Raw genomic sequence first — 19,887 nt, forward strand, 5'->3', positions numbered from 1 at the left:
GATAAGTTTACGCGTTGACCTCTGAGCACCTTTAAGCACATTCTTACTTTGTCTCACTTTTAAACGTGCCCTAAAGCTCTTTTCGCTCCGAAATGTCTCAAAACATTTTAGTATTTTCAGGCTATTTAGTTTTGAAAATCATCGTTTAATTTTTAATTCAGTTACAAATTCGTATCTTACTTCAAATCATGTAGTGCTGCTTTATGCTTGTTCAGCTTTTACTTTATACACTATTCAGTCAGTAATAAATTTCTTTTATTTTAACGATGGTAAGACATTATATTCAAAGCACTAACCGGAACCACGATAGGTTTCAAAATAAATATGCGTAAACATGCACCGTGTCCGGGGCAAGTTTACGCAACCGATTTGAACTCAAAAATAATTTTTTTAACGGTTAAAAACACAAACTGAGCAACAACTAAATATACCAATTTTGACTCTATTAACTGCTTCATGAAGTCGCAATGTCTAAAAATTCCTAAGTTGAAACGTAAAATTTAGAAAGTTCATTGAAAAAAAAACCCGCTTAAATATGCCCCGGTTTACCCTACACATAAAACACAAAAGAAGAAAGGGGGGAAAAGGTGTGAAATTATGGTTTACACACACACAAAGAAAAAAAATATCTATTTTTTATTCTGGTATGAAAAGTTAAGTCTTTTTACAAAATAAAATGAATGTTTCAGAAGATTTCTATAAGTTTAAACTGTAAATTCAGTTCCCTACAACAAACGCCTGTAAGGGGATCATTAAAATTCTCTTGAAAGCAAAAATTAGCCGAACTTTAGATTGGTGATATTTTGAAGAGCTAAGTTTGCAAAGTCTGTTCAAATTGGAGCATTTTTATGTTTACAGGACAAAAATCAACATGTTTTATCTGTTACTTGAAAAAATATCTGATTTTTTTCAAAATGTTTTAAAAAGGCGTAAATTCAGATTAAAGTTTGAGGAACCTCTCCTGGCCTCTATAGGAAACCCTGGTTACAATGAAATATCGGTTATAGTGATTCACTCAACTCCTGTTTAACTAATGTTACTTTAAACGCTTACAGTGATAGTTCCAAGAAGTGTAAGTCTGCTTATGGTAAATCTGTTTTCCAGATTTCGTTATCCAGTTTTGCAGAGGAACTCTTATAGATATAGACATAGAGACATAATTATTAAATAGTAGGGTAAGATGGAGTGTCGAAGTTTTTTTCGTAAGCGACGGAATTATGAAATAGTTGGGTAAGATGGAGTGTCGAAGTTTTGTTTTTCGTAAGCGACGGAATTATGAAATAGTCGGGTAAGATGGAGTGTCGAAGTTTATTTTCGTTAAGTGCTGCTAATTTTCAGAAATTACTCGTATTATTAACTGCTTCTAAATGCATTAATAACAATCAGGAGTCTAAGAAATGTAAACGTTCAACAAACAAATGCTTCTGAACAAATGCAACCAACTTAAATACATTTGTTCAAAAAAAAAATAGTTGATTTTGATACTTAAAAAATTTAAGCATTGGTAACTTTTCAAAAAAATTGCGTTTGTTGTAGTGACACTTCTTTAAAGCAATCACATGTTGCTCAGGCGAAAATCGGTCGTTAAGGAAAGTTGTGGCTTAATGGATATGGCTTATAAATGGTCACCATTATTGTTAAACATATGCAGGAATATTATAAATTACACAGAGAATTTAGTTGGTGTAAATAAAACTTTGCTAACATTCGCTTTGTTTCGAGGATGAAAAAAAGCGCAAATGGATGTTTGTTTTAAATTTGCAAGCTTTATAAATTATTTTTCAGTTAAACAAGTAAACGGGAAATGATCAAAGCAATTTCTCATAATAACTGTTTACAGAAGCACATAAAAAATGCTAAATACCCTCGTCTCGGAGAGGGATGGCGGTATTATCATAAGTGGAACCTCTTTCTCACAAAAACAAGATTCATCCTATCGTTATTTCATCAAGGAAGCAATCAGGGTGGAGGTAATGTGCTTTTTTCAGAAAAAGAGGTGTGAAACTGACATGAATCGTGTTTTCTAGGAATTTCTGAGAAAAGTGGCCAATGTGATTGTATAAAAGTCTTCGAGATGAATAATCTGTTTACTAGTACTAACAATAGAGCTCCGCAGTTTAAATTTTTCTTCTGGATGAAAATGCCGTCGTTTTGAGAGGGGAATTTTTATACTATAAAGTGGTCGTTTAATGGAGGACTGATTAGCATTAAATTGATAGGAGAAATTATATTCGATCAAACTTTAGTCGTTTGGCAAGATGGTCGGTCGGAAAGGGTTCAGTGTTTAAAAATTGTTGGCTGTAAAACGATTAAAAATGTTGTAAGCAAAAAGAATGTTCATTTTTCATGCAGTGCACATTTTCTAGCCCTTAACTGTTTCTGTATGGAGGCTATTTATTCCAAGATGGCTTTTCCAGTTAGGTGGAATACTCGAGATGTCATCCCCCCCCCTGCCACATCGAAAAGAATGTCTAACAGATGGAAGAGGAAAAAAACCCTGATATATATTTTTAACTCATTCTCCATATAAAAGGAATTAACAAATCACAGACAATTGTTTATTTTTTATTATTTTATCTTATTATTTTTTTTATTTAAGCAATCACGAATTGCTTATAATTTCGTTCTTTTTGAAGAACATCAGAGGAGCGTTCATTTTTTTGATCCGTACACTGAACTCGTTCACCTGAACAACTTCGTTCATTTAAAAAGTTGCAGGTCAGTTCTCTGAGAGAGTTACCGATGTGTACGGAAAATGTTTCATTGGTTTATATTCTTAAAAGGAAAATCAAAAAAATATTTTACATAGGTTTAGCCGTATAAAGCAACAATAGTTCATTTTGTAAGCTACTTCTTGGTAATCGAAAGATAAGACATCTGTTTTTTTTTTTTTTTTTTTTCCCCATTACAAAAGTCGCAGGTTCGATTCCTGCACGGTACAAAACTAAATTATTAAACTTCATTTAATAAAAATTAATAAAATTAAAGTGATGTCAAAAAAAATCGCAAAATTGATCTTTAAAGAAAATTAAATAAATCAATAAAAATATCATCGAACTATAAAGCATTTTTCAAGTGAAAACGTAAACAAAAAAAAAATGATTTTGAATGCATAAAAAGGAAGTCCAGTATAAAGACATAAAAAAGGTTTTAATTAAGAAGTTAATTGCGCCAGAAACAACTATACAAAATGAACATCATCGTTCAAAAGAACGGCCGTTCATTTTTTAGGAGACCGTAGAGTAGCGGTGGGCAACCTAAATTGACTGAAGATCTACTTTCCAAGTTCGGTGAATAAGAAGACCGACCTGGGGGGGGGGGGAGTAAACGATCTTGTTGCATTCGCGGTTAAGTTGAGATTATGCTGGCTTCAAATTATAGGCAAAATCTTATCAAAACAGACTTTACTATTTATTAAATGGTTGCTTTAATTTGTTTAAATAATGTTATGTGAACACTGTTAACTGACATAGAAATATTTTCACCGGTAAGTATATTGCTTGTTTTAAAATTGATAAAATAGTGACCATAAAAAGCTCCGCTGAACATAAAAAGTTGGGAAAATTTTCAAATAATTTGGACGTTAAACCTAGTTTTGTTTCAGAAAATGGTACTCCGATAGAAACCAAGGAAAGAATATTGTCGCGATCGACTGAAAATAGGCTAGAGACCGACCGGTCGATCGCGAACGACGGAAAATAGGCTCAAGACCGACCGGTCGATCGCGAACGACGGAAAATAGGCTCAAGACCGACCGGTCGATCGCGATCGACGGGTTGCCGACCATTGCCGTAGGGCAACGTTCATTACAAGGAGTCAGTCTTTTAGGCCCGATTGCCGATCGTTCATGAACGACATAGCCTTAATTTTGGCTTTGGCGTAAAAAAGTATCAGTTGAATACATGAGGGCCCATATTGGGGGGCAAGCGGGGGCTTAAGCCCCCCCCCCTCTCGTTAGAAATTAGAACTTTCTTGTTTTTAGTATTTTTTTCTTTGCAAAAATGTAAAAACCTTTCTTCTCCAGCTATTAATGAATAAGTTATTAAAAATGTCAAATTTTAATAACTCTTATCTGTACTGAAATCTGTTTCATGGGGAAAATATCCCGCTAAACCATGGGGAAAATGTCTGAGACGCCCCTTAAAATTTTGCATATGGGCGCCCATGGCTGAATTGGAAAAAAAAATAGGGGGAGAGACAGTAGGCTTGAAATGATGTTGGATTTCTCAAACTTGGAACAGAGTAACTGAAAAGAGAAAATTTGTAGACTTACCCAGTAAGTCGGGCGCGGGGAAAGAGCAGCATCTTCGCGGCACGTGGAGACGGATCCGAGGAGCGAGACAGGGGTCTGTTGACTGTGAGGCTGCAGCGTCGGAGAATGATGGCTCAGCTGCTGGGCGAAAGCCATGCGGAACGCCGAACCCACCACGCTGCTCAGCGCCTCCGCCTGTGGACCAAACAGAGAAACTCGATTATGGACACTGGACGCTCGATTATATATATATATCTCAGAGGTTTCCGTTCTTCATAATTATTTTCAATTTAACTAATTTCAAAAACAAACTTTTACTTGAAAAATACAATGAAACAACGCTATACTGCCGTGTTAAGCGCTAAGGTCGTATATATAGCCGAGTTCAAAATGAGAAATTGCTATTTTAAGTTTTGCGCCTCTATGTATTTGATTCAGATACAACATTTTCAGAATTTTCAAAAAATATTTTCGATCGACAATTGACCATAAAACGTTGTATTTAGGTGAAATATGTGACAAAGTACCACCTGGTGACCGTAACTCAATTTTGATAAAAAGTGTGGATACGATTTTTGTGCTTAGCATGGCAGTATAGTCAGAATGCGACAAAAACTACAAAATCTGAGATCCGAATTACGTCGACCTGCTCTCTTCGAATTTTCTCATAAGTAATATACGTAAAAAATAAGATCAAAATATTGAACACGATGATACAGGGCTGTCTAAGCAAAAGTCTGCAGTATATGGGATGGTTTCGATTTACAGTTTCAATAATTGAGTAATTCTGCAGGTGTTTTCAAATCAAAGAAGAAATTTAGCAGAATCTCTGCAGATTTCTTCGCAATTCCGTAAAAGCATCATATAATCTTTTCCCTGAGAAAATGTCGAATTTTGAGCCGAATAAGCGTCATCAGTGGGAAATTCAGAGATACTTCTAATTTTAAAAATCTTCAGAAAATTTGCAGATTTCTGCAAAATTCTTCTTTAGTTTGAAGATACCTGCAGAAAATGTGTAGAACTACTCAATTATTGAAATTGCAAATTGCGATAACCTTTTGACATGACAGCTTTTTCTTAGACATATCCCTATAATAATCATCGTGTCTGTAATATTTTTATATACATTTTTATGTATAACAAATGAGGAAACTCGATGAGGATAGGTCAACCTTAGTCCGATCTTAGACCATTAGGAACAAGGTAAAAACTTTAGGCACCAGACAAGTTACTGTTCAGAATTTATAGGAAAATATAATGTGTTAACACGGCTTCCAAAATATTCCTGTTCTGAAAAAAATAGTTGTTAAGATATTCTTTTTAGACGCCCGGGCGACTTGGTATCCGAGTTTCGTTGAACTCTGGTTATAACAACACAAAATGCGAAAAGTTACAGACACCTGTTTCGGGGGTAGCAAGGAACCGTTATTTCAATGCAAAACAAGTGAGGTAATGGATGAAAAGACTTCCCGACTTTTTATTTTAGCACACATGTACTAATTTATTTCGTAATTTTTTTCTTGTATCTAGGAAGAAGCAAAGACAGGTGGATCTTAAGTAGAACCCACTTTTTTCTTCTCTTTTTTTTCTTTCTTTTTGGCACTGAAAATGTGGTTCTTTGTGAACCTGAAATACGCATCTGTAAGTCTAATTGCTGTTTATGCAATTTTGACGTAATTGATATGTCTGGACTTTAATGTAGAGAGTTCAACATTTAAGTTGACCTTGAGTCCCGTAATAAAATAAAATACAATTAAAAAGATCGAAGCAGAAAGCATTGGCACAGTATAATTAAGAATTCCTTGATTTTGATTAAAACTAATTATTGTAATCCGGATTTTGTACTCATTCTGGATACTCGAAAGTCCACTATATTTTTTATACAAGCGACGAACGTTGTGGTTCCTTTTTCAGCTTGGATCAGGGGCCTCTGCAGCACCACCGCCCTCCGGCCTATGTAGGAGCGGTTTCTCTGGTCCTGAGCACTGTCCCCCGGAATCCGCTTCTCCTGGTCGGTGACGTCAATGTCCTACAGACATACACACTCACGCATGCACACAAACGCCTTTACATACATAGACGCCTACGTGCATACACATAGGTCTACGCACACACACAAGCTTACACAAGCACGCACGCGCCAATACACACTCACACGCCTGCACACACACACACACTCACACACACACGCCTGCACACACACACACACACACACTCACACACACACACACACACATGCACGCTTGCACATACACACGTAACCTCCCAAGAGGAGCGGTAGTTGTTAAGGGAAAACGAGCGGTTTCTAGAAACAATAAATCCGATTAGTAGGGTCCAGTCGCAACTCGTGATTGCAAAAAACATAATTTGAATTAAAAATTTCAGAATTCAAATTAATGTTTTCTTTTTAAATTTTCCATCAAATCAATGGGTACTTACTGTACATCTTTCAGCAGTGGACTTTTGGGTATATTGAAAACAAAGCTGATTTAAAAAAAAAAAAAACTTACATATTCAATTTTTTCGACTCAAAATCAATAAGAATTGACTATTTAAAACCGGGATGCAGACAGAAAGTTCTTTTTTGTTGCGTAGTGTAATTAGTGCAGATGAAACCTTTAAGTCGTTTAAATAAAATAACAAAATTACTTCACTTTTTCTACCACTAAAAGTAAACAGTTTAGAGAAAAGATCAGTAATCAAACGTTCTTAAAATTTCCCCATTTTCTAAAAATGTCTGCAACAGTGAATTGAAGAGTTTTTAAAATAAACAAACAAATAACAGTTCATCTTGAAACAAATAATGCTTCCGAGAAAAGAAACACATAACAAAACAGTCCATTTCGAAACTTGCAGTCACTACATGCAAGTAAAAGAAACCCCACGAGTGGTAGAAAATTTCCTGGGAGATTTCAAAACACCTGCAACAAAAAGCTAACAACAGAAAAAAGGAGGAAAACGTGACCAAAACAACATTTCGCAAATTAATTTTAAGAACTAGAGATGAATTGAGCAAGCAAAAGTTCGAATGATTCCCCTCCCCCCCCCCCCGGTATTTACACAGAATTTTTTAAAAATGTTTTAAAAAAAACATTTTAAATTTTTTTATCTTTGAAGAGTCAAGACAACATATCAAAAGAAAACATTTTGATTTTAACATTTTTCACACTGCGAAATGAAAGATAAGGATAATAAAATACATAAGAAAAGACAATTGAGGTGAAACAAAAGAGCCTATCAATATTCAATAAAGTAAAAATATGCGAGAAGATGAAAATATATTTCGAGCAATTTCAGTCTTAATAGCGAAATGTTTTCGGAAGTATCATGAATGTGAAACAAAGCACATCGCACAGTCAATAAAAAGTAAATTTATGAAACAATGCAAATTATTAAAGAGTAACTTGCGAAATCTCATTAAAGTTTGAACAGGAGTAAAGAAAGAAAATACAGTAAAATCCCGTTGCAACAATAACAATACAACGGAATATCCGTTTCAGCGACATAAATTTTCAGTCCCGATTGAATAGTCATTACGTTGCATGAATTCCATTAAAACGAAATTCCCCTTACAACGAAAAAAATTTGCAGTCCCTTGAAGTTCGTATTTCACTATATTTATTTTAAAAGGAAACCAAACAAAGGAAGACAGAACATTAATGATCGGAAATTTATCAGATCAGAAGTGTTTATGCTGAACCATTCATGAAAAAGAAAGAAAAAGAAGAAGAGTCATGGTGATGGGGGAAAATAATTCCAGTCAACTGTTGGGTGTAAGAGATATTCTCCAAGAACACATTACAAAAAAAATCACACTTTTGTGATTTTTGAGGAAACCTGAAAAACGGGTAAATAGAAAACTGTTCGTAAAAAAAAAAAAGATTTTTTTTGGTTTGAGTTGAGTCAAGTTACAGTAAAAATGAAAATCTAAACTGATATAGGAGAACTCAAAATTATAAGAAAGCTTAAATAATAATCTGGAAACAACACGTTACAAAAGACGTTACAAAAAAAAAACATTTTTGTGAGTTTTTAGGAAACCTGAAAAACGGGTAAATAGTAAACAGAAAAGTGCTCATATAAAAACAAAGATTTTTTGGTTTGGGTTGAGTCGAGTTACAGTAAAAACGAAAATCTAAATTGATATAGCAAAACTCAAAATTATACGAAATGACAAATAATAATCTGGAAATGAAAGACTAAGCGAACAGTTTTATTTATTTTTGTAAGAACAATAAAACGTCTTACACTGAAACGATGATACATAATAAATCACCTAACATGAATATCTTTTTCTCTCAATAATTTGCTCATTTAAAACTTCCTTCAGATAATTTCACAGATGATGATAGTATTCAAACATAAAAATAAATATTTAATTGTTTTTAAAGAGGTATATTATAACAATATAAATAGCATTAAAATATTTAAAAAAAATTTAGACTAATTTTCAATGCAACATGAAGCACTTGCTTGAAAAAGAGTAAAGCTTAGTCTACACTCATCTGGCAATTCATAAAATTGTCAACCATTAAATGGTGTAACCAGTAAAGTTTCGAGTTAATTGCGTTTTTTGACAACAGCCAAAAGGATGATCTTTGCTGGTGATGGTTTTTCAGGTGATTAAAAATTTCAAATTAAACTTATAAGTTAAACTATACACATTACTTAAAGAGAAAAATAAACCCCAAACTACCACGGAATGAGAAGCATTGCATTGCTAAATAAACTGAAGCCACGTTAAACAGCAATTTCACTACCTGCATCAAGGTAAGCAGCAGAACACGAGTTGAGGCGTATAGAAGATTGATTAATAATGTCTTATACCCCATTTCACAAGAAATGACAGCGGAGGTAAACGTGAACAACTCTGCTATTGGCGATATCATCGCGCCAGTTTGACACTGGGAAAACAGGAAGCAGCGTAATTTTGAAAGAACATTTTTGGAGGTACAAAACCTTTCAACTTTTGCGATTTCTTTCTAAACGCATATTAAAAATCCATACTTTTTAGAAACAAGTGGAATACTCTGCTTCATCTGAAGCGCAATGACATTTTAAAGACAAAAAAAGAAACTCAGCCTGCTAAGCTTTGCTCAATAAGAACAATAAATATTCCATTGATCTATGTGCTAAGAGACGAAACAGCTTTATTTACATCGGTTATCCCCTCTCGTGACTTAAGGGTAAAAGACTGCTGCCAGACCAAAATAACTGGAACAAAAATTAGTAGGGGAATGTGGGGCAAAGTGAAATGGTTAAGATGACTGAGTTTTTTCAAAGTGAACAAATCGGAAGTTTGTTTTGAAAATTACAGTACACAAAGAAAGAACATTGTATATTATAATAAAACTTGCGTTGAAACAATATTTTTTATTTTTGGCAGTTAATTTGAGTCTTTAAAAAAAAGTGGAAAATTTTCACTTTTTTTTCATGGGGCAAAGTGAAAAATACAATATTTTTCTAATGAAATATTTTCTATTTGACTAAAAAACTTATTTTTGATCAAAAGAATCAATAAATAAAAGGTTGAATGCATAAAGGAAAAGATAATGAAACAATAAACGAATAATTAAATGAATAAATCAATTAATATAAATGAGCAAGTAAAAGAATGAATGAATAAGAAAATAAGAGAATAAATGAATAAATAAGTGAATAACTAAATGAAGGAATGTAAATGAATTAATTAATACATTAAAACAAAAGTAATTTATATTTAATGATTGAGTAAGTAAATGAAACAAACTATTTCACTTTGCCCCGCATGTACTTGACTAATTGTACAACTAATTTAAAAAATACAAAGAAGCTTAATATTAACTAAATTAATATTGCATTGAATATTAGGAGGTCTCAATTAATATTTAAAATGTTGATAACAAGAACTTTATCATTTTATTGTAACAAAAATATTTTTTTACTTACAACAAAATATTACAATATGAGTACCAAATTTTTAAAATCACTTATATTACCAAATGCTTTAATCTTCGACGGTATTTTTTTCCTGACTGGAATAGACTACATGCGGTACTACATAATCAAAATAATACCAGATAGGTGGAGCTAAAAGCAGAGTAAATATTTCACCATTTCACTTTGCCCCATGTTCCCCTAATTACAGTTTTGAACAGTTCGGTGGCGTGAGGGATTGCTCAGATTCCATTGGTAGTTTGGAATTAGTTAGATCATAGTGGGTTATTAATAATAATAATACTTGTATTATTATTAGCATTTTTTCAATGATAAGGACTATGTTTGAGGCATTGACATTAAATTTAAAAGTCTTCAAAAGATTCAAATAAGTTATTCCTATGGAATTAGATTGATTTCATGGTGTTGTTGCTGTCGAGCTTCGAGTCCATAGACAACAGTCAGGTGTCATTGCTTCGAGAGTCTAGACTTCCTCATTGCCACCCCACTTTTCACCCAAGACCCCAGAAGCTTCATAGGAAGCTTCATAGAACGTCTGAAGAACTTAATGATCGCGACAGAATTAACACGGAACACGCAAAGCCGCCTGTTTTAGCAATTAATCACTTTTAATGAAAGTTGGAAGAAATAAAAAGCACTTCACAATACATATTAGTTCTCTATGTTGCCGTGAAATGCACAGCGAAACATTGCACACTAAATATGCATGGTATTCTTTACTAATAATAAAGCTGAAAGTCTCTCTGTCCGGAGGATGTCTGGATGTCTGGATGTCTGTAGGATGTCTGTGACGCGCATAGCGCCTAAACCGTTCGGCCGATTTTCATGAAATTTGGCACAAAGTTAGTATGTAGCATGGGGGTGTGCACCTCCAAGCGATTTTTCGAAAATTCGATGTGGTTCTTTTTCTATTCCAATTTTAAGAAAAAAAATATCATAAGATGGACGAGTAAATTACGAAATTATCATAACGTGGAACCGTAACATGGGCACAAGCCAATTGGCGAGATACGAAATTATCATAGCGTGGAACCGTAAGATGGGTACAAGAGAACTGGCTAGAAAATTCACCATACATTGTTTGTAAATATACAGGCGAACCAAAAGACCTTTTGGTTTTTCTATTACGGGCAAAGCCGTGTGTTTACCACTAGTATAAAAAAAACACAAGCTAGTATTTTACAAAACAATAAATCAAAAGGAAGGGAAAAAACACAGGGGAAATATTAATGGTCTTGAAAAAACATACGTACAGGCAAAACAAACCATTAACTTAACTAAATAAACAAATCTATTGAACACACTTACTCTTTAATTTCTTAAAGTTATCAAATTATTAAAGTTTACATGAAAGGCTCAAGATTCTATTCCACATAAAAAAAACAGTTCCGAAATCAAACGGCTAAATCTAAAATATAAGAACCCTAGCTCCAGCATTTAGAGATTTACTGATATTATCAGAAACGATGAATGAATCTCAGAAGTCTTTTCATGGAAGCTAGAAAATAGCGATTTTATGCTGGAGCATGTAAACAGATGAAAAACATACTCTAAGAAACATATCTGTCCTTCCAAAAAGGATACACCGACATAAAATGAAATATGTCTCTTCCGGATGCCGCCAGAAGTAATCATAAAATATTGATAGATATACATAGCGAACTATGTCTTTCCGGCAGTCCAGAAAGGCAAAGTCAATCTATACAGAGACGAATCCTGAAAAATGGTGGAATTACTCGGCACTGACTCCCTGTCGAATTGAATGCATTGACAGAAAAAGAAAAACGGAGCTAGATGGCAGAATCCTTGTTAAGTGTTTACCGCGCGCTGCTCGTGGTAGGAAGATAAAAGCCCTGGGTCAAAACATTTATTCAATGTGGCTGATCGCTAAAATTGAGACGCAGGCACTTTAAAAGCAAAGTAGTTTTGAAATATCCAGATATTCATATTAAATTGAGTATGTGGTTGAAGGTTATCGCAGATACTGTCTGAAATCAGTCTAAATAAAAACTGAAATTTCTCAAACAAATATTAATGCACTAATTGAATGTTTGATGAAAAACTGAAAAAAAAAAAGCGAATTTTGAATGAAGTTAATCTTACATTTAAAATTTTCATGTAAATGCATAGTTTAAAAAATACATTTAGCTACGCAAAAGCGAACAAAGCCAAACTTTTACATAAAACACAGGGTGCGGCACTTATATATCTCCAACATTTAGAGGGATGACTGTTGTGAAAATAGTGAAGTGAGGTAGGTTTCATGCGGTTTTTTAGTCTTTAACTTTTTGGAAAAATGACGCTATATAGTGTGGTTCTCGAAACTAGAACTATGAATTCACTTGTGCTTTGGTTGAAAGAGGAGAATGTCTTGAATTGACACAACGCCAATAGTCATTGTCGCAACAAAAACCGATTTTCCTCAATTTTATTTTAACAAATGGAACCGTTTAAGCCTCAGGCGGATCGGAAGTCAACTTATCAGAGCCATACTATATCAGAGTGCGAAAACAAACAGAAAGTTATCGCTCATTTTTCTAATCTCACTTTGGATTTTGAGGCTCTGAATGAGTTACAAGGTCAATTTTTACTGGATCCCTCATTTCTCAATGGATACTTAATGAAAGGGTTTACACAAATACCGTTCTCAATCTCTTGAGGAATTGAAGGAAGGTCTCGATAGAAAATTGGCGCCATTACACTTGAACACTCTTTCAGTTTACTAATAAACTATTACAATGTTCAAAAAATACAACTACGTAGGGTTACCAACCTTGGAGAAACAATTTGAGGAGCATCTGTGTTGATTTAGAGGAGCACTTTGAAATTTTGCGGAGCAACTCGGTATTTTGCATAAAATTCAATTAAAAAAAACGAGAAGCACTTATCTGAAATAGTTTTTGATAATCATTCTAAGCACCAGCACAAAAATTTAAAAAAAAAAAAAAAAACAGCTTTTAACACTATGTCATGCTTGAAAACGCTCGGCAGAGAAAAGCGGAATAAAAAAGCTGCGGAGTTTTGCTATTTTTGCGGAGCAGTTGGCAACCCTGAATTACGTAACAAAGTGGGAATAAATTACTACTTCAGTACGGTTATGGGCATTTGGAACAGTTTACCAGAAGAAGCTGTAGCAACTAGAGGGTATATTGCTTTTAGAGAGATATTGATCTTCACTGATGATCGATAAATTGACTAGTACCAGCTCAGCTGGGCCTAAAGTCTAGCTGTTGCTGGTTGTCACTTTTGAATTTGTATAATTTTGAAGGAAATTCAAAATAGCGAAAAACATTTTTTTTAAAGAAAAAGGAAGTAAATAATAAGCAATAAAGTGTGAGAAAACACCATCCAGAAAAATAATGTGCGTGGATTGTATGGTACATAATACAACCCAAATAATGAGAAAATGGAAAGTACGTGCCACTTAAAAAGAGAAAAAAATGTTTTTCAAATTTAATGCATGCGATATCCAATTAAAATAAGGCTGGTACATTTATCCCTTCTGTCATCTCATCATCATACCAACTTCTCAAAAACAATTTCAGACAATAAACAGGAATTAACAATTTGAGCATTCTACGGAACCGGTTATTCCATTCTAAACAACTGAGATTCAAACACCATCACACACGGAGCATTCCGCAAAATATATTTCAGTTTTATTTCATTCAGATCTAATTGTTTAGACCACAAAGGCAAAGGAAAAGCAAGAGCAGCGGAGTCACACTTCCTTGGTCACAAGCATAATCCGAAGCTTATTCCTCACACTGAAGCTTTTTCACACGGTCATTGCACGCCTTGAGTAGTTAGCAACAAGTAGGATATAATTAAACATAAGTCCTTATTATTGTGTGACTGTGACCTTACACTATCTGTCGCCACTATATACTAGAATGGATCTAATTGCACGACACAGGTCGTGTGAGGAATATATTACAGAAGTAGAGGAGAAAATAAGAGTGTACAATTAAGCAGACTGAAAAAACCACTCGTTAGACAATTAAAATACTTCCTACAAGCGACACTTGCGTCGGTAATGGGTTATCCCGACAAGAAGAGGCAATAACCCCAAGAGCCATATTGTTTGAACTGCCTAGACGTTACGTAAAAGCTTAACGAAAATGAACGTGTTGGTCAAGTGAAGATTTTGTCATTTTTTCATTCCAATTTTAAGCGAAGTTTTCTAAAAGTTTCCCATTTTGAGGCAAAAATTCTCCGAATGCTTTTGATCTTGCGACCAATCGAAAAGTTTTTTTTTTTACATAGGATGAACTTTATTCGAACTTTCTAAACCAATTAGAGAGTCCGTAATTAACGTATAAAATAAAAGTCGGATTTAAAGGTGTTCTTTTGTCTGTTGGTGTGGCGATTTTTTTTATTTACTCATTTTCATAAATGTTAGCGTGCTTAAAAAGGAAAGAGCGGGGTTTTTTTTTTTTTTTTTTCCGACTTTCAGATTTTCCAGCTCATTTTTCAGGCTACTTTGTTTTTTCTCTCTCTTTTTCTTCAGACATATTTTGTTGCATTTTTGATCCACTGGCCCCGATATATTAAATGTTTTACATAATATCTAACATATTTAACATGCATTTACATTTAAAAGAAATCTAGGATTGAGAGAATGAGTCGAGTCCTGCTGAAGCCAGTCCCATATTAAGGAGGAAAATTAAAAAAAAAAAAAGCTTTAAAATACAAACGTTCGTTAGTTAATTATATCAGAAAAGTAGACAAAGATTAGATTGTATACTTTTCTGATATGATTCAATAACTACAAAGAATATTATTTATTCCTTCGAGACTTACAACGTATTAGCAATAATAGATATTCAATATTCAGCAACTAATAGTTTTAACGTTTTAAATACGTTGTCCCACTTTCTCTTGTACAACGACTATAAAGAAGGATCAATGTTTAACTAACTAAACTTGTTGCAACTAAAACTACGAAATTGGATCGTAGTTTTAAAGTGTTTAATGCATGAGTTATGTTGGCTTAACTCAATGGTGCCTAACTTTTTTTACTCGAGGGGCGAACTTTCATTTTACAATGACTCTCATGGGCCAAAACACAGATATAATTTTTTAAAAAAATTCTGGATAATAAGGGAAATAACATGGAAGAAGAAAGAAAACGACAAACCAGAAGTCCTGTTTTCATTACGACACACTTATTTTATTAATACAACTGATAATCCAGAAGTCCTGTTATCATTATTATTTTATTAGTACAAAGCTTCCATCTATTTTTGAGAAACCAATTTCTGACCATTAGGCGAATAATTTGCAACCATCATTACCAAATGAAGACAATCGGTGTTTTCCAAGGTTCCATAACATAAATTTTCGGTTTGTAACATTGAACATAACAACGGGCCACATGGATCAATTCCGCGGATCACATATGACCCGCGCACCGTAAATTGGGCATCACTGCTTAACTAAAGAACTTATTCTGCGGAATGAATTTGTGACGGCTAAATTACGATTTTTATTATCTTTTCCACCGGCCATAAAGGACGTAAACTGCTACGAAAATATAGTATGGTTACAAGCAGTGCTTAATTTGCAAGGGAGCAAAGCTTCGGCACTTTCTAATAATTTTTCGTTAATTGTTTCATATTTGAAGAAATTCAGACTATTTACGCATTATAAGGAATTTCAAAGATTATAGAGTTCCGCACTTCATTCATTAAAAATCAAGTTTTAGTTACAAGTGAAACACATAAAGTCATTTTCAGATTTTTAGTTTTGTTTTTCTTGGTCACAAAACTGAGATGTTCCTACAATTTAAACCCACCAAGTAATTTCCTTATTAATTCATTTAATTTTTTTTTTCAAAGTTTTGTCACATCAGGTACTCTAGCCCAGTTGTTTTTACTATTCAAACACACTAAGGGGAAAAAATGCTTTCCAATTAGTGTGACTCACTTGTAGCCCCACGATATCTAAGAAAGCTCAGGAGGCGTTCCTACCGGTAAGACTCTTTCCCCCGCAAGTTTGAAAAATAGTAAATAAGTGAATGGTTCTGCAACAAAGAGTACCTATATTTACGCAAAAACTTACCTTTCACATTTGCTAAATACGAGCTTGATGAAAAAAGAAAGAAAAAAAATGAAAGTCAAATTTAAGTTTCATGGTTTCAGCAACCAGGTGTACGTATAAAAACATAGTAAAATATGATAATTTCAAGTTCTAATCGTTACTTGAAGCAAACCAGAACTCATGCTCGAAGCATCTCTCTCTATCATACACTACGAGAAAAAAATAATAAATTCATATATCATGAAAATACGAAGTATTTAATTCACATCATCGCCTCAGAGCAACAGTAAGATATCTAATCCCAGAAATATGTTGCTCTGAGGCGATGATATGAGAAAATCGTTTTTTTTTCTTCTTCTTTTGTAGCTTCTTCTTTTATAAATCTCAGTAAAAGTTGAGCATAAGTCTGATTTTGAAACCAGTTTTCTGTTTCAGCGAAGAAACCGACACGCCTCTCCCACAGCTCTTCCCCCAAATTATACAGTCCACTAAAAGCATCATGCAGCTAATTAATTTTATGGTTTATAAATATTTACAAGAAAACTGTAACCCAGAAAGAAGGGGCGTTCACCCGTTCTCACAAATGGATCCTCTTCTGGCTATCCATTTTATATTCATATCAAATCATGTACATAATTTACAGGTTACTGAATTTGAAAGGTGATCCTTACATGAGCATATGGAAAGGTCATTCGGAAAGAAAAATGTATTTGATACTTTTCCGAGAACATCTAGCTTGCAGCAAGATAGAAAGGAAAAGAGTTCAAGAGTTCTGCAGGCTTTATCTTTTTAATGTATAGAAATAGCAATTAAAAACACGCTCTCTTTTGCTTTAAAATAATTACATTAAAATTAATTATTTTTCCTTCTCTCTATTATTTTTTAAATTTTTACATATTTATTAATGTATTATGTCACATTTTACTCTGCTCGCCGCTTGTGTTTAGTCTTCTACAAAAAATAACATTTTCGGTGTTTGACGTTAATAATGTCAAAATGTTTTTATTTATTTAATCCTTAGAAAAAAATCTCTGACTAAAATTGAAATCTTAAACTCGCATAGTGTAATTCTGATCCGCAAATTTACTGCATCTCAGGAGTCAGAACCTTGTGTAACCTCATGTCAGTTGTCATGAAGTTTTTTAAAAAACAGAATCAGTACTACATCCGTCTTTATACGTATGATTATTACACGTAAATATAAAATATGAGCTATAATCCAGATTTAATGTCATCTAAAGGAACGAAAGGGATCATTGATTTAAGCGGGAAAACGGTAAATCAAAGAATAAATGATCTAAAGCACTAGCCTGATTTATTATTATTACAATTTCATTCATTTATTTATTTGTTTAATTAATTAATTAATTAATTAATTTGATAAGTTAATTATTATTTTTGTTTAATTAATTAATTAATTAATTAATTAATTAATTAATTAATTAATTAATGTATTTTTAAAAAATTATTATTTATTATTATTTTTTTTATTTGGGGGGTTGGGGAGGTGTTTGGAGCACTGATCCCTTATCCAGCTAATCTACATTATCTAGAAATAAATTTTAAATTTTACAGAAATTATTTACAGTTTAGTGAATAAAGTGATGCTCCCTCTTTTTCAATAACAGACCAGGGGAAAGAGGTTTTCATGCAGAAAACTATCCCTGTTTCCTAGAATTGCAGACTTGCAGCAAAAAGGAGTTAGCTCTATTTTTGAAAATTTGGAGTGAAGATCACATTCCAGTCCAAAAAAAATCATTTCATCACTTGGTGCAAGAAAAATATATAGTCCCGCTTATAAAAATTGTTCTTGCTCAAAAAAAAAAAAAAAAAAAAACCGAGAAAAATATGGAAAGAAAATATAATTCTTGATATTTAAACATTCAAATTTCAAACCTTTTTTCTATTTCAAAAATCTTAAAAATCGAAGCTGATTCCTTTTTGGTCGATTGTCCATTGTGTAACGAAGATCGCACATATTCCTTCCGCTAAAGGCAAAGCTTAAAGGAAAAAATATTTCGTACCCATAACTTTAACCTTTGGTTTTTGTATTGTTACCAATGACTAACAACGTTACAAGAAAACATGAAGTTCATTTGAATGGCGTCGCTTATCCGAATCGTCAATGTTGGATAAGAGAATCAAAGCGACAAAGTAATTAATTAGTCCTCCCCCTCGGATCAAATTTAGTCAAAACACACGTGGAGCACTCTAACTGAAAAGTAGCTGTTCTAGCTAGACTCTAACTCTACGGAGCTACTCTACGTTACAAACTTCGCACTTTAGAAAGATCATATCGTAGATGTCTTATTCCCCATTGTTCTAAATCATAGGTGTCCAATCTGGGCTGTACGGAATCTTAGGGCTCCCTGGAAATATGGTAGCTATTCTAGTTAGGAACTGCTCTACTGTACAAACTTTATACTCTACAAAGTTTATACCCCCGTAGATGTCTTTTCTCTCATTGTTGCACACCAAAGGTATGCAACAATGAGAGAAAAGACAATGAGGTTGCACACCAAAGGTGTGCAACAATGAAAGAAAAGACAATGAGGTTGCACACTAAAGGTGTGCAACAATGAGAGAAGAGACAATGAGGTTGCACACCAAAGGTGTGCAACTGGGTTCCGTGGAACCCTAGGATTCCCTGAAATTTTGACAGGGGTTCTGCAAGTGATCCCTGTTTGCATTATCAAAACGCCAATATATTAGTAAAAATTGAAGTAAAATACTTTGCAATATAAATCAATCAGTCAAGATATTAAAAAAAAATATCTTTATTAATTTGCTGCTTTTTTTCATAGATTATATTTTAGGCAAAAAACATAAGCTACCATACCATTCAATATCTGATTAAGATATTTGTAATTAGAATAAAATAAATAATGCAATAATAATTTTATAACTTTGAGTTGGATAAACCTTTGGTATCCTGCCCTTTCTGCTCTTTGATCAATCAGTTCCTTAAAAAAAAAAAAAAAAAAAAAAAAAAAAAAAAAAAAAGGTAAGCTCAAAGGGTTCTCTAAAGTGTAAAAGGTTGAACATCTCTGTTCTAAACTCCAACGGTCATATTCACCAACAAGTGGGACCTCAGTCAGACGCCCAACCCGTCGGCGACGACCAAAGCATTAATCAGCGGTTCTTGTGTTTGACTAAGGTTGGTAAATATGGTCATGCTAAAGAGCCAAAGCAAATGTTTGAGACAGATTTGCGAGTGAAAAAATTTAACTTGATAGTTCCAAATATAGGTCTACGGAAAAATTACGATTCAATGTTCGATGCAAAGTTTCAGTAAACTTCAAGTAATTTCATTACTGAATGAAAAATGTTAGGTGAGAAAAAATAAATAATTATAGTTTGAGGGAAAATAAAGATTTCTTATTGAAGCAAAAGTAAGAACAAAAATTAATTCAAACGCAAAAAAGTTTCGATTCACTTCATAGGCAAAATATGAACTCGATTACTGTACTTGACTGCTTAATATAATGAAAATGAACCGATTGTAGTTAAGGGTAGTTATATTATTGCGTATTTATTATTTCCATGTTTTACTCCAAAAATGCAACATTCTTCAACTGGCAACAAAATATGCTGTCGTGTGCACCACAATTTGATTAACACTTCAAGCAGGCTGAAAATATTTAGTTCAATTAGAC

General features: G+C 33.4%; 1 protein-coding gene across 1 annotated transcript in view; it reads right to left on the reverse strand.

The window, feature by feature from the left end:
- LOC129231881 (EGFR adapter protein-like) overlaps window positions 1-19,887 on the reverse strand; it is a 223,973-nt gene that overhangs the window by 67,952 nt on the left and 136,134 nt on the right. The window contains exon 5 of the mRNA XM_054866271.1: window positions 4,274-4,447. Coding sequence (XP_054722246.1) covers window positions 4,274-4,447 — 174 coding nt within the window. The remainder of the gene's footprint in view (window positions 1-4,273; window positions 4,448-19,887) is intronic.

Source organism: Uloborus diversus, chromosome 10 (assembly GCF_026930045.1).
Source record: "Uloborus diversus isolate 005 chromosome 10, Udiv.v.3.1, whole genome shotgun sequence".
In the NCBI taxonomy this organism is placed as follows: domain Eukaryota; kingdom Metazoa; phylum Arthropoda; class Arachnida; order Araneae; family Uloboridae; genus Uloborus; species Uloborus diversus.